Source organism: Carassius auratus, unplaced genomic scaffold, assembly GCF_003368295.1.
Source record: "Carassius auratus strain Wakin unplaced genomic scaffold, ASM336829v1 scaf_tig00022462, whole genome shotgun sequence".
Lineage (NCBI taxonomy): Eukaryota > Metazoa > Chordata > Actinopteri > Cypriniformes > Cyprinidae > Carassius > Carassius auratus.
The window spans coordinates 5,164-20,603 of NW_020525187.1; the positions used below are offsets into that span (position 1 = coordinate 5,164).

Sequence of the window (15,440 nt, forward strand, 5' to 3'; positions counted from 1 at the left end):
TAAAAGCGTTTTGTTAAGGAACAGACGACTCCAGATTTTGTTGGTTAAGTCGCTGATTGCCTACACAATGCTGAAGTAATCATCCTACCCTAAACCATACTCTGTTTCACGACTGGATCCATTTATTTAGTTTGAACTTTATTTCTTGTTGACAAATGAAATCGGCTACATGGGCGCGGTCTGTGTAAAAAAAAAAAAATAATCATAAACAAGAGTCGATTTGGAATCGCCTTGGAATCGATTCTTCTTTCCCAGGCCAAATTTAGACGCCCAGTGTGAACACCAAGAGAAGTTAGTTGAAGAGGAAGAGCAGCGCGATGGCGTCCGCCTCAGCGGTTCTTCCTGCTCCTGTCTGCGGGTTTATTCACGGTAACAGACGGTAAGTTTATTACAAAATCAAAGAAACACTTTAAACATGCGTTTGGGCGGTTTACCGATGGCGCCAAGTAACGTTACAAAAATCATTTATACAGCACTTCATTTATCGGGACTTTTTAAACTATGTTCACGTTTTAAGGTCCCTGTTGTTCTTTTATGTTTAGGAGAGGACTGTAAGAGCTACTTCACCAGGGATAACGTGTACAGGTCTTCGCTTACCTGCAGGTTTTTGGAGCACTGCTGTGGAAACTGCGATCACAGATACTGCTGCTCCTCTACATCTTCGAGGTTATCCGATGATATGCAAGATATGTGCACTATGTAAGGATTTTCTTTCTTAATACAATTGTCCATGAGACCCAAAAGTTACTTTTTATACACCCTCACGTAATTCCAAACCAAAATGGTTTAAAAGAAATTACATGTGTGTGTGTGTGTGTATGTGTGTGTGTGTGTATACATAGTGTGAACTACCGGGGAGTTAGAGGGAGCTCGGCTCCCCTTAATGACACATGGGCTCCCCCAAAAACGAGAAATGTGAAATTTTGGGGGGTCTCAAAAAATATTGACAATGTGTATATTTAGAAGTGCAATTTCAGTTGTGTAATGTTATCATAATGCAGTATTAAGTGTAAAATAGCAAAAATATTATTCCTTCATGCATGACGGCGAATAAAACCTAATTTACTTCAATAAAGATTACTATACATCAGACATGGGGACATGTGACTTGGTGACTTGGACTCGAGTCGACTCGAGTCGCTATTTTTAGGACTTGAGACTTGACTCGGACTTGGAAGTTAAAGACTCGGGACTTGACTTGAGACACGATGACCTGAATGACTTCAGTGTTAATCACACCATGTTTTCAGTTTAAATATAAAATATATAAATTATTTTTTAAAATGAAGTTGATTACTCAGCTGGAGCGCAGGCTGAGAATAGCGTCGTGACTGGATCAGGACACTATCATCAGTCATGCCCTCTCTACCTTACACACACCACGCCCACTTAAATCAGATATCACATCACATCAACATGTCAGCCTGAGAGGTACCGAGGGTCATTGCTTTTGTCTTCAATAGTTCGCGCCTAAAAACGTGTGGAAAACGCTAGGTTCCTTTTCCAAAGCGGTCGGGCAGAAGTGCTCCTGGGGCGTCTGTCGTTGCTAGGCATCCATGACACGCTCTCTCTCAATGAAGACGCGGAAATTTCAGCAAAGGATAAATGGATTTGCAGCACTAAAAATCGCTCGCAGTAGCTCTGCTACTAAATTCATTTCAAAATGGCAATCCATATACAGCTATGAACAGCTGTTCCTTCATCTTAGCTGAGCTTTCAACGTTGATACAAGAAAGGATGAAGCTGATTGGTTAGTTATTGTCACATGACCTGCGGTGCGCTTGCGGCATTCTGAAAAGTTTAGATGTTGAGCGCGTTGCTTCCATTATGAGCGCGCATACCGCGCGCCTACATTGGAAATAACGAACTTGCGCGCACAAAAGACGTGATGTGAACGGCCCCTAATGATCCGCTAGCAGGCCGTCAAAAAAAAAGCATTCCAGGGGCGGCGCTAGGGCTGGGCTAAGGGGGCATAAGCCCCGAATATTTTGTTACCTTGTCTTTCTCATAGAGCAAAACAATTAATCAGAAAAACAAATGTATCTGCCGCGATTACCCAATCATGAGAAGTGCATATTACATATATGTGTGTGAGTGTGTGTGTGTGTGTGTGAGTGTGAGAGAGAGAGAGAGAGAAAGAGAGAGAGGAGAAATGTAACAGTTTAATGTTGTATGTAAACTGTGTTTGAGAGAGAGAGAGAGAGAGAGAGAGAGAGAGAGAGAGAGAGAGAGAGAGGTGTTCAGAGAGGAGTCTGTTGGATGTTTAGTTTTATGGACTCAATGTTGAAAATGTAAAACATTTCAAACACTGTTGGCAGAAGTGAAAGATAAATAATTTTAGGAAGTTACAATTTTGTTTGATTCCATGATGTATTTTACTGAACATGAGTATTTACAATGCAAATCCAAATTATTTTAATTTACTGACAGTTACTTATATCTTGTCTTTTAACTTTATTAAGATCAGATTCTGCAGGTAAAATAACAATATTAAGGTGACTTGACTTGGACTTGACTTGACATAGCTTGTGACTTGACTTGACTTGCCCAAGAAAAAAATACTTGGGACTTACTTGAGACTTGAAGGTTAAGACTTGAGACTTACTTGAGACTTGCACATGTGTGACTTGGTCCCATCTCTGCTATACATGCTATTCTTGTAATGAGCATCAATGTGGTGGGACGCTGGGCTGCAAATTCCACTTATGATAGTACGCAGTAGATTCGTAGAAAAAAAATAAACGCTGGAGGCCATTTATCACGCGCAAAGTCCTTAATTCATTTTGCAGTTATAGCATCATAGCAAGGGCAAAAAGAAAACAAGGCAGTTTAATTAATTTTGGTTTTATTAAGAAATTGTGTAGTGAGTGGAGAGACTGGAAGAGCCAATATACATGGCTGTTTGTTAAGGATGGAAGCTTGGGGTGCATCGGAAATAAGCAGCGCTGCTCAGTTTGACCTATCAATTTGTGTCGGTAAAGTATAAGGGACCGTTCACAATCGCGCCTAAAACCGCTTTCTCCTTCTTTCCAAAGTGCTCGGGCAGTTGAATAACTTTACATCTGAGGCGTTTAAAGACTCAGTTTGTCCATTATTTATTTCTAAAAATACACGACAATGTATAAAGGGCTCCATTACCTTCTATGTTACATTATGGCCCCGTAGAAACAGTTTTTGTAAAAAATAGGCTCACGATTGCGTCATAACCACTCGACTCTCTGTCGCATTACCGTACAGACAGGAGGAGAAACTCGCAGGCAATTAACTTAATATGTCGTACTGGCGTTACATTTTAAAATACTATACAAAATAATTAATCAGAATACTTACTCCTGCTCACTCACGACAAAGAACTCCCCGCTCAAGCTCGCCGTCTCTGCAAGATTAACGATGGCAGTTTGCATGCACAGCTACTAGAAGATTTACATCTGGCAGACAGGTTGCTGACGTCGTCAAGCTTCGTTTGAGTCTGCGCGTCAGAAACGGAAGTGCTGAAAAACGCTAAAAATGGGCTTCAATTGTCTCAGTTGAGTTCCAATGGGGTCGCTGTGTCCATTTCTTTTACGGTCTATGTTTGCAGCACTAAAAATCGCTAGCAGTAGCTCTAAATGTATTTCAAAATGGCAATCCATATATAGCTATGGTCAGCTGTTCCTTCATCTTGTCTGAGCTTTCAAAGTTGTTACGGGAAAGGATGAAGCTGATTGGTTGGTTCTTGTCACATGACCCGTGGTGCGCTTGCGGCTCTGAAAAGTTGAGATGTTTTTAACTCGATGCAGTGCGGAAGCGCCTGGAAAAAAACATAGCCATATAGAGACATCTATATATATATATATATATATCTCTTTATGGCTCTGGAAAAAAACGATCGCTTCCATTATGAGCGCGTGCCTACATTGGAAATAGCGAACTAGAGTGCGAAAAATACGTGATATGTGAATGGCCACTAATAGTGCATATACAGTTGCAGCTGTTATGTATCTTTTTAAGTCATTGTAAGTCCTTTTTTGAGGCACTCGTGTCGATTATGTATAATAGTGCATAAACTTGTAGCTGCTGTAAGTCCTTATTTGAGGCACATGCAAGCGTATCCAGTCTGATTAATATTAAAAGTTATCATGTCAGGATAACCTACATACCCTTACACATCTATCTTACACACCTCTGTAAAAGCTAATATGCCATATGCATATTAATTTGCGTATTATGCGGCACACAGGCTCTCAACAACAATGACAGCTGATCAACGATTTCAACAGTAGGCTAGATGGGGGTTGGGTTAAATTCAGAGAAGATATCCCTACATGGATCAGTAAGAGTAATCCACCAATACATGATTCACTATGAACATTCACGTCACTCTAAAATGACAACGCGTTCAACAGCAGCAGAACTGTACAAATGCTGGACATCCACACACCACGCCACAGTATCACCACTTACACCTCCATAACAATGTGCATGAATCAATACTCATCAAATAATAAAGCACTCACCTGTCACTTGTAAATAAAGTCAATGCGTCTGTCATTCAATGTCCCTTTACTCGTATTAAAAAAATAAACATGGCCATATAAGTTGTTGTGCTAGCTGTTAGCCACTCATTGATATATTCTTTAAAATGGCGCACAAAACTATTGTCAGTGAATTCAGTTGAAGTAGTTTATCCTTCAGTTATTTCTCTTTTGTTTGCAAAAGAGCGCCTTAAAAAAGGCAGATCGCAGCAAGATCTGGTGTAGAGGCGCTGGTGACAGTGGCTTGGAAATTCCCAACTAAACGATGGACGCAGTGTTACCAAATTGGGCTAGGTGATGAGTGGGGCTAGGCCCTAGGGCTGTCAATGAATATTCTAAATTCGAATATGTATTCGAATAGTTTTAAAAAAACTAATTTCGAAGGTGAAAATGAATATTCGAATAACAAAAAAATGTGGGAAAAAGGCCCGCAGTAGTAGAGGCGTGGCTGTCTCCTTTGCGAGTGGGCGCGCTAGCGCGCCTGAGGGTTCAGGGACAGGTCACAGCCTCACAGGAGTCGCACTGTCTGTCACAGCATCACTGCTGAAAGATGACGCGCCTTCATGGAAGATGCCAACAAGTGCAGAGCCCAACTCGACCGCAGCAGAGAAAATGAGGTCAAATTGTTGACCCGCGAGATAAAGTTGTATGCAAGCTATTTAAGATACAGTTAGCATACCATTCGACCACTAGCAACATGAGGTCACATCTCAAAAACATGCACCCAAATGAGCATGGCATAATGTGTGGAACTCCAGCTAAACCGTTACGTCTTGACACTTAACGCTACTTTGCATCGCCCGCCGCAAGCTCTTTGTCTGCAACACGACAAGAGGCCATAACGGATAAAATAATTTAGTTCATTTGTAAGGACATGAGACTGATCAGTATCATGGATGAGGCAGGCTTCGGGGAGTTCTGTCAAGCAATGGATACGAGGTTTATTTATTTATCGTTTCATGTCAAAGAAAAGTTCCATGTTTACCACAGCACAGCTCGCTCGGAGCATTCAATGCCAGTTCTATATGCTGTAAAACTTCAATCACCGAATGAAGCCTGCTATATTTGGGACAACAGTCGCGACCTTAAATTACTTGCACAAAAATTAGTTTGTTCATTTAAACCATTATGCGCAGATAACGTGAGGGTGAGAGAGCGTGAGGTCTGCAGTCTTGGCCATTAGTTGATTTCCTTGTTTTTGTGTAGGTAATACGTTGTCATACGTTTAAACTTAAATAGACTACCTACACAAGTAGTTATGTCTCTTTGTATTATTTTGTCCTTTTATTGACGTAATGTGCGTCATTGACATGCGTAACTAGATGTTTGAATAGTTCGAATATTCGTGTGTTTTTAGAGGGAATACTCGAACGTAATTTTTGAGCAATTTTGACAGCCATACTAGGCATAGAGCCGTGGAAATGGAGCGAGGCCGGTGGAGTGATTACAAATGAGCGACACCTGCGACACTCACCGGTCTGGAGTCCCACGGAGGAGATCAGGAGGATATAAAATAGGAGCGACGACAGTGAAGGATGAGAGAGGACCAGGCCTGGGCTTTATTTTGTGTTTGGTTTTTGTTTGTGCGCGGCCATCATCTGTGACGGGGCTGTCACACTGTTGTGTGTTTATTTTGTTATTAAAGTTTTTATTTGAATGTCCGCCGGTTCCCGCCTTTTTCTTCCTGTGATGATGAAGTTTGTATACTGTTACTAAAGCTCATTACAAATCTGATTCGATGACTTTGAACAAAAGGGAAGCATTATCTGTAGTACTGGCCCGGTTATTACAGTCTATATGTGCTGGCCACATTCCTTTTTTTTTATGTAGGATATTCCAGTTCAACCTCAAAGAAACTAATCATAGGTCATTTTGTGGACATTACACAATAAAATGATACCTAAATAATAATTTTTTTTAAAAACCTATTAGTTTTTATAGGATAAGCAGAGAAGGCCCTGCTGGCACTGACAGCACACCACTGCCTGAGATGCTTCATAGGTGAGTAAAACACAAATTAGTTTTCATTTTTGGGTGAATTAATCCTTTAATATCGGTTTTTGAGCTTAGTCTAATCGTTGATGTAAATCTCAAACCATATCTTCAAATTTACTTGCATTTCCAGCATTGCATCTGGTTCTGTCCTTCCATTTTCTTGCATTACCCAACGTTTCCTTCTGAGGTTGTAATTTTTTCACTGAAATGTTAATGTAGTTTGCAAAAAGCACCCTACTCCATGTAGGTGCATGTTACGCTTTTAACAGCGACTTTGTCACTTACAGAACAAACACTTTAAAAAGCAGTTTTGTTTTGGTCAATTTAAAGCTTAGGCAGAGGAGAGAAGTAGTATGATGCAACCTTTACATTTTTGAGTGCGTTAACCAAGGCAAGACGGGGCTTGATCAAAGTAGTTAAACAAATTTTTTTCGTTTTTTTTTGTGGCAATGTTTGCAATAGTGACCCTGATTTGAAACCTGATTTGATAACGGTTTATAATGATATTATGTTTTTAATAATCTAATCTAAGCACAAAGCAAACTAACCAGTGTGTTTTATTGAAACCATAGTGGTTTCATTAAATTAATCGAAAAATAAAATGTTAATTAATAACATTTTCATATAAATAAGATTTATAGATTCAATTATAGATCAAATATACTTTTTACACAAAAGATGCTTTTTCTAATGCTTGTAACTTAATGTTTTTATCTGTCCAGCAGCAAAACCAGTATTGCCGTTACTTTATCAATAGTAGGGGCTGTGGTCTTCGTCATCTTTTTCTTCATCTGCTGTTGCTGCTGCCCCGGCTGCTGTATCTATCAAACGTGTGTAAAACCCAGACGTAAGTGTTTAAGTGGTAATGAAATACTTTAACAAAAACTGAAAATGTAATTGTCCTCAGGCCATTCAAGATGTAGATAAGTTTGTTTCTTGATCCAAAAAGATTTGGAGAAATATTATCACTGCCGAATCCTCTGCAGTGAATGGGTGTTGTCAAAAGGAGTCCAAACAGCTGATAAAAACATCACAATGATCCACAAGTACAGGTGCATCTCAGTAAATTAGAATGTTGTGGAAAAGTTCATTTATTTCAGTTATTCAACTCAAATTATGAAACTTGTGTAAATAAAGTTCAATGCACACAGACTGAAGTACTTTAAGTTTTTGGTTATTTTAATTGTGGCATTTACCCACATTTAACAAATACCCACAATTTCAACCTCGACCAATTAGAATATGGTGAAATGTGAATCAGCTAATCAACTCAAAACACCTGCAAAGGTTTCCTGAGGCTTCAAAATGGTCTCTCAATTTGATTCACTAGGCTACACAATCATGGGGAAGACTGCTGATCTGACAGTTGTCCAGAAGACAATCACTGACACCCTTCACAAGGAGGGTAAGCCACAAACATTCATTGCCAAAGAAGCTGGCTGTTCACAGAGTGCTGTATCCAAGCATGTTAGCAGAAAGTTGAATGGAAGGAAAAATTGTGGAAGAAAAAGATGCATAACCAACCGAGAGAACCGCAGCCTAATGAGGATTGTGAAGCAAAGTCGATTCAAGAATTTAAGTGAACTTCACAAGGAATGGACTGAGACTGGGGTCAAGGCATCAAGAGCCGCCACACACAGATGTGTCGAGGAATTTGATGAACCACAGACAACATCAGAGATGTCTTACCTGGACTAAGGAGAAGAAGAACTGGTCTGTTGCCCATTAGTCCAAAGTCCAAGGTAAAATGACCATGGTGTTGGTGTGCTTGACTGGCCAGCAGACTCACCAGACCTGAACCCCAGAGAGAATGTATGGGCTATTGTCAAGAGGAAGATGAGAATCAAGAGACCAAAAAAGTGCAGATGAGCTGAAGGCCACTGTCAAAGAAACCTGGGCTTCCAGACCACCTCAGCAGTGCCACAAACTGATCACCTCCATGCCATGCTGAATTGAGGCAGAAATTAAAGCAAAAGGAGCCGCTACCAAGTATTGAGTACATGTACAGTAAATGAACACACTTTCCAGAAGGCCAACACTTCACTAAAAATGTTTTTTTTTCTTATTGGCCTAACTTGTTGAGATAGTCAACTGGTGGGTTTTTGTTAAATGTGAGCCAAAATCGTCACAATTAAAAGAACCAAAGACTAAAACTACTTCAGTCTGTTTGCACTGAATTTATTTAGTAGCCTACATGAATTTCACAATTTGAATTGAATTAAAGAAAGAAGTTAACTTTTCCATGTCATTCTAATGTATTAAGATGCACCTGTAGTTTACATGACTCCAGTCCATTAACTAGTGAAGCTAAAAGTGTTAATAAGAAACAAATCAATCAATAAGATGCTTTATAACCTTAAATTGTCACTTTTGGCCAAAATGCAAGTCCTCTATCCATAATATTTCTATCTCCAGTAAAAAAAAAAAAGCATTATAATGAATGCATAATGCATTATAAAATAGTACAAAGCACATGTCAAACATTCATCTGATCTTATGGCTGTTTGAGAGAATTTCTTTTTTACCATTATTATTATTATCATAAAACTACTACTTATAAGTGGTCTTTGATCGCTTTAAGTAAAGTAGTTTCAGAAAAATGGCAAGATATGAGACTTTATACATTATAATCCATCATAAATGTGGATGCAACATGTTTCATTGTGTTATAAATCATCATACTCTTAAAAGCTAGAACCACAACTAAGTTAATATTATAGTATATTAAAACTGTTCTTATTAATATTCATGAGATGAACATGAGCTTTTTATAATGCATTATGTATTCATTATAATTCCTTAAGAATACACTTATAATGAAAGTGTACCGAAATAAACCTCTTGTCTGAATCGCGAGAGAAATATCCACAGACCAATCATTCTAGTCCTTAACCAATATGTTGGTTTGATGTGAGACTTTGGACTTTTTTTTACAGGAGAAAGTGCTGTTATGGTTAATTTTGTCCAGAAGCGATGGTTTAAAGTAAAGAATGTCTTTGATAGATTTTTTTTTTCTTGGAAACGTGTGGCTTGTGTCTTCACTAGAGCCCGACCGATATGGATTTTTGGGGGCCGATGCCGATGCCGATATTAACTCGAAAAGAGCCGATTTATAAGCCGATATTTTGATTTTGAAAATAAACTGGATATTAGACCCATTTCCTATAAGCTGCACTTACATAACATTCAATGGCAAAATATCTGCCTGTTCTATGTATGTGGGCTGTATAAACCATTTTCCAGAAGGGATTTATGTAAAAAAAAAGCCTTAGATTACGGTCTCAATTACTAAACAATTGCACATCAAAAGTATATATATTTTTAACGATCAAAAAACAGTCTGATTTTAAACATTTAACACTTTTACTTTCTTCCAGTTGAAGCTGATTTTAACAGTCTGTGTGTGTACTGTAAATAAATTATAATACTAAAGTTAAAGTATTTGCAGAAGTAGTCCCACACTTTTGCTGCTACATCATTCACCTTTTTCAGCCATCTGTAGGGCAGAAAGAGAGACATAGAAAGAATAAGCATGTGTATTAATAATATCACCATGTATCATTACTCATGTCATCATTAGAATTATAATAATAATAAACAGGGATTCTCCTACATAGGCAAAAATGAGAAATATATATATTTTTTTTTATTTGTCAAGCAATAGGTATTAACCTCCTTATATTTAACAATATTATTTCAACATTTTCCTGTTATGTCTGTAAAGCTGCTTTGAAACAATATGTAAGAAAAAAAAAAAAAAAAAAAAGCGCTTGTTCAGCTCACATTTATTTACATGTCCCCTCTGATTTAATAATTTCTGACGCACCTACTGTAGTTACTGTAACTACACTATATTTGCTCTCACAGACACATTCACAACGGACCCGTATATCTTCTCCTCTTCTCTTTGTGCAGTCTGAATCAAAATGGTTAACGTTAGTGCCATGAACACACCGCTGTCAATTTTGAGAAGAACCACCTTCAAACAAGTTAATAGCAAGCATTTAAGGGGCCTGCTAAAAAGGAAGCTATATTAGCGTTAGAGTAACGTAACCAGCCTGAATTCACCAAATTGTTCCCTGGGCCTGAGGGTAGCCTCTTCTTCCTTGCTTCTCTCTTAATTCTCATCAGCAGGACTAGCGCTATCGCTCGCTTCTTACAACGGGACAGATACATGTTTGCTGCTGACCGAAAAGAGGAACAACAGACTATGAAAGAGCTCCCGCTAAAAGTTTTTAAAACTCCGCCTACGCCATAGCGCAGAGCAGGGCAAATCGCGTTGTATCTGAAGGGCAACGCTAAACCCAGCGGCCAAGCGCTGTGCATACCGCGTCCTGTGTGAAAGGCCCATTACCAGAGATGGGACCAAGTCACACATGTGCAAGTCTCAAGTAAGTCTCAAGTCTTAACCTTCAAGTCTCAAGTAAGTCCCAAGTATTTTTTTCTTGGGCAAGTCAAGTCAAGTCAAGTCACAAGCTATGTCAAGTCAAGTCCAAGTCAAGTCACCTTAATATTGTTATTTTACCTGCAGAATCTGATCTTAATAAAGTTAAAAGACAAGATGTAAGTAACTGTCAGTAAATTAAAATAATTTGGATTTGCATTGTAAATACTCAAAATACATCATGGAATCAAACAAAATTGTAACTTCCTAAAATTTATTTATTTTTCACTTCTGCCAACAGTGTTTGAAATGTTTTACATTTTCAACATTGAGTCCATAAAACAAATAACAACTAAACATCCAACAGACTCCTCTCTGAACACCTCTCTCTCTCTCAAACACAGTTTACATACAACATTAAACTGTTACTTTTCTCCTCTCTCTTTCTCTCTCTCAGAGTATAGAATATAAATATGACGTATTTTCAGTTGTTTCATACTTTTTTTGTTATGTACAGTACAGAACAAAAGTTTGGACACACCTTCTCATTCAAAGAGTTTTCTTTATTTTCATGAATATGCAAATTGTAGATTCACACTGAAGGCATCAAAACTATGAATTAACACATGTGGAATTATATATGGAATTATATACATAACAAAAAAGTGTGAAACAACCAAAAATATGTCATATTGTAGGTTCTTCAAAGTATCCACCTTTTGCTTTGATTACTGCTTTGCACACTCTTGGCATTCTCTTGATGAGCTTCAAGAGGTAGTCACCTGAAATGGTCTTCAACAGTCTTGAAGGAGTTCCCCGAGAGATGCTTAGCACTTGTTGGCCCTTTTGCCTTCTGTCTGTGGTCCAGCTCACCCCTAAACCGTCTGGATTGGGTTCAGGTCCGGTGACTGTGGAGGCCAGGTCATCTGGCGCAGCACCCCATCACTCTCCTTCTTGGTCAAATAGCCCTTGATGCCTTCAGTGTGACTCTACTATTTTCATAGTCATGAAAATAAAGAAAACTCTTTGAATGAGAAGGTGTGTCCAAACTTTTGGTCTGTACTGTATATAACAAAAAAGTATGAAACAACTTAAAATACGTCATATTTATTTTCTGTACTGTATATATACATATATATATATATATATATATATATATATATATATATATATATATATATATATATGCACTTCTCATGATTGGGTAATCGCGGCAGCTACATTAGTTTTTCTGATTAATTGTTTTGCTCTATGAGAAAGACAAGGTAACAAAATATTCGGGGCTTATGCCCCCTTAGCCCAGCCCTAGCGCCGCCCCTGGAATGCGTTTTTTTGATTGCCTGCTAGCGGATCATTAGGGGCCGTTCACATCACGTCTTTTGCGCGCGCAAGTTCGTTATTTCCAATGTAGGCGCGCGGTATGCGCGCTCATAATGGAAGCAACGCGCGCGCGTCGCACCGCATCGAGTTAAAAACATCTAAACTTTTCAGAATGCCGCAAGCGCACCGCAGGTCATGTGACAATAACTAACCAATCAGCTTCATCCTTTCCCGTATCAACGTTGAAAGCTCAGCTAAGATGAAGGAACAGCTGTTCATAGCTGTGTATGGATTGCCATTTTGAAACGAATTTAGTAGCAGAGCTACTGCGAGCGATTTTTAGTGCTGCAAATCCATTTATCCTTTGCTGAAATTTTCGCGTCTTCAATGAGAGAGAGCGTGTCATGGATGCTTAGCAACGACAGACGCCCCAGGAGCACTTCTGCCCGAGCGCTTTGGAAACAAGGAGAAAGCGGCGCGACTAGCGTTTTCCACGCGTTTTTTGAAGTTTTCTATTGAAGACAAAAGCGATGACCCTCGGTACCTCTCAGGCTGACATGTTGATGTGATGTGATATCTGATTTAAGTGGGCGTGGTGTGTGTAAGGTAGAGAGGACATGACTGATGATAGTGTCCTGATCCAGTCACGACGCTATTCTCAGCCTGCGCTCCAGCTGAGTAATCAACTTTATTTAAAAAAATAATTTATATATTTTATATTCAAACTGAAAATATGATGTGATTAACACTCAAGTCATTCAAGTCATCGTGTCTCAAGTCAAGTCAAGTCCCGAGTCTTTAACTTCCAAGTCCGAGTCAAGTCTCAAGTCCTAAAAATAGCGACTCGAGTCGACTCGAGTCCAAGTCACCAAGTCACAAGTCCCCATGTCTGCCCATTACGCGGTCATTATGTGGGAAACACACCGCAATAGAATAAGCACTAAACGCTAACTTTATAGTTCGACCTCTTATTAACGTTCGCGCTCTTCCACTGATAAACATGGTATTAGCTTTGTGGCTAATCTAATATAGCAATGCATTAGCGGCTGTAAGTGATGTTACAGAATATTTAGAAGTGATAATGATAGGGCCGTTAACTAGAACTACCACACCGTTTTTATATACAGTGTATGAACTAAATCTACAATCATTTCACATGACGAACGACAGACTCACCTGGGTGGCTTGGCTGATCGCTTTCTTCTTTGTGGATTTCTGGCGCTGTGGCAACTCTGGAGCTGCAGACCGCCCTCTGGTGGGCAAACTATGCAACACTCATAACATGAGTGAAGAATATGAGACTGTTTCTCATGTTTCATCGGCCGTTATAAACGCCGATGCCGATTTAAATGCAATTAGCTCATATCGGCCGATAATATCGGCCGGCCGATATATCGGTCGGGCTCTAGTCTTCACAAAACATTAATTGATGGACTGGAGTGCTGTGGACTGCTTTTGGATTATTGTGATGTTTTAGGATTTAAAAAAACAAGAAAAACAAAGCTTACGTGACGTGACGTGACATTCAGCCAAGTATGGTGACCCATACTCAGAATTTGAGCTCTGCATTTAACCCATCCGAAGTGCACACACACTGAGCAGTGAACACACACACACACACTGTGAACACGCACCCGGAGCAGTGGGCAGCCACTGGGAGCAGTTTGGGGGTTCGATGCCTTGCTCAAGGGCACCTAAGTCGTGGTATTGAAGGTGGAGAGAGAACTGTTCATGCACTCCCCCCACCTACAATTCCTGCCGGCCCAAGACTCGAACTCACAACCCTTCGACTGAGAGTCCGACTCTCTAACCATTAGGCCATGACTTCCACACTGGTGATGTAATGCTACATTTCTCCAAATCTGTTCTGATAAAGAAACAAACTCATCTACATTCTTCATGACGAGTAAATGTTCTGCAGATGTTTATTTTTGGGTGAACCGTTCCATTAATGGGGTTCATAGATGATTCAGGATGCTAATTATTGAATTATTAATTGACTTCTGTCTTTTTTTTTAACAGCTGTGGATGAAACACATGTAACTACAGTCGTGAATACACAATCCATTCAGCCGCAGCCGGTAATGCAGGGAGGCCAGTATCCACAATACCAACCAGTGCCGACTCAACCAGGTTACGGGGGTCAGCCTATGCAGACAGCACCATATCAGGGACAGTCATATGCACCAGAACCCCCACCCTCATATGACGTGGCCAGTAAGAACACCTAGTGCTGGATAGACTGAGACCATGTAGTAGTCTTTTCTGTGAAAGTAACTAGTGTCTTTTAATGTTTCCAGCGAGTCCTGGATATCCCACTATTCAGGGTGCATATAATGGAGGCCAGGCCATGTACCCCATGAAGTCACCTGACCAGCCGGGTGCTGCTCCTGTCCTTTCAGAGACATTGAATCAGCCAGCTTACAACCCCGACTACATGCAGCCACCAAAAACCGGTTACTAAACTGCAACCATCTGTCAAATCAGTCATTGCTGGATTGTGGAGTTTGACGCAGTTTCGCAAGGCAGTAAAAATGTGCATTATACAAGACTATGTGCTATGGTCAGGGTTATTAGTTTTTTAATTTTAGTTATTTAGTTTTATTTCAATTTCTTTCATTTTATTAAAAAATAAATAAATGATTACTATAGAAAGTTTTACATGAAAATGTACAAGCAATGAGTGAAAATAGTTTCACACATTAAAAGAAAATGCAGTTTAAGATTTATATTAGTGTTTTCTGCCTTCGGTATTAATAATTCTGGTATACACTGATATACAATATAAAATTAAATATACTAAAAATACAAAAATGTAAAATATAACTTGCCATCTTTATTTTATTTTCATTATTTTTGTTAGTTAATTTTCTTTAGTTACAGCTCATGTAATTCTGTTGAGTTTGCATAAAGGTTTTTTTTTCTGAATTTCAAATGGCAGGAAGTGTGATTATATATAAAGGAAGTGTCAACTATTTTTTTTCCTTTTGAGGGTATAAATGCAACCGCGTTTTGAATAACAATGAGTGTCACAAAACTTTCACAATTATGTCATGAGTCCCACTGACATTCTGCACCAACAAGTTTAAATCCACACACTCGTTTTTAAGCACATAATGGCTGTTAAGTTAGGAAAAACATTACTTTTTTAACCTTTATTAAAGCATTAAGAAACCCCCGTCCCAACATTTGAAGTGCCTTTTCAGATTGTATTTTACCGTTTCAGG

The 15,440-nt window shown here is 39.1% G+C and overlaps 1 protein-coding gene across 1 annotated transcript; it reads left to right on the forward strand.

The window, feature by feature from the left end:
- The first annotated feature begins 511 nt into the window (after nt 1-511).
- LOC113077383 (protein shisa-5-like) lies at nt 512-15,213 on the forward strand. The gene is made up of 5 exons (XM_026249791.1): nt 512-699; nt 6,447-6,515; nt 7,232-7,356; nt 14,236-14,430; nt 14,514-15,213. Exons 1-5 carry the CDS (start codon nt 680-682, stop codon nt 14,675-14,677), a joined length of 573 nt encoding a protein of 190 aa, XP_026105576.1. The 5' UTR covers nt 512-679; the 3' UTR covers nt 14,678-15,213.
- The last annotated feature ends 227 nt before the right edge of the window (nt 15,214-15,440 follow it).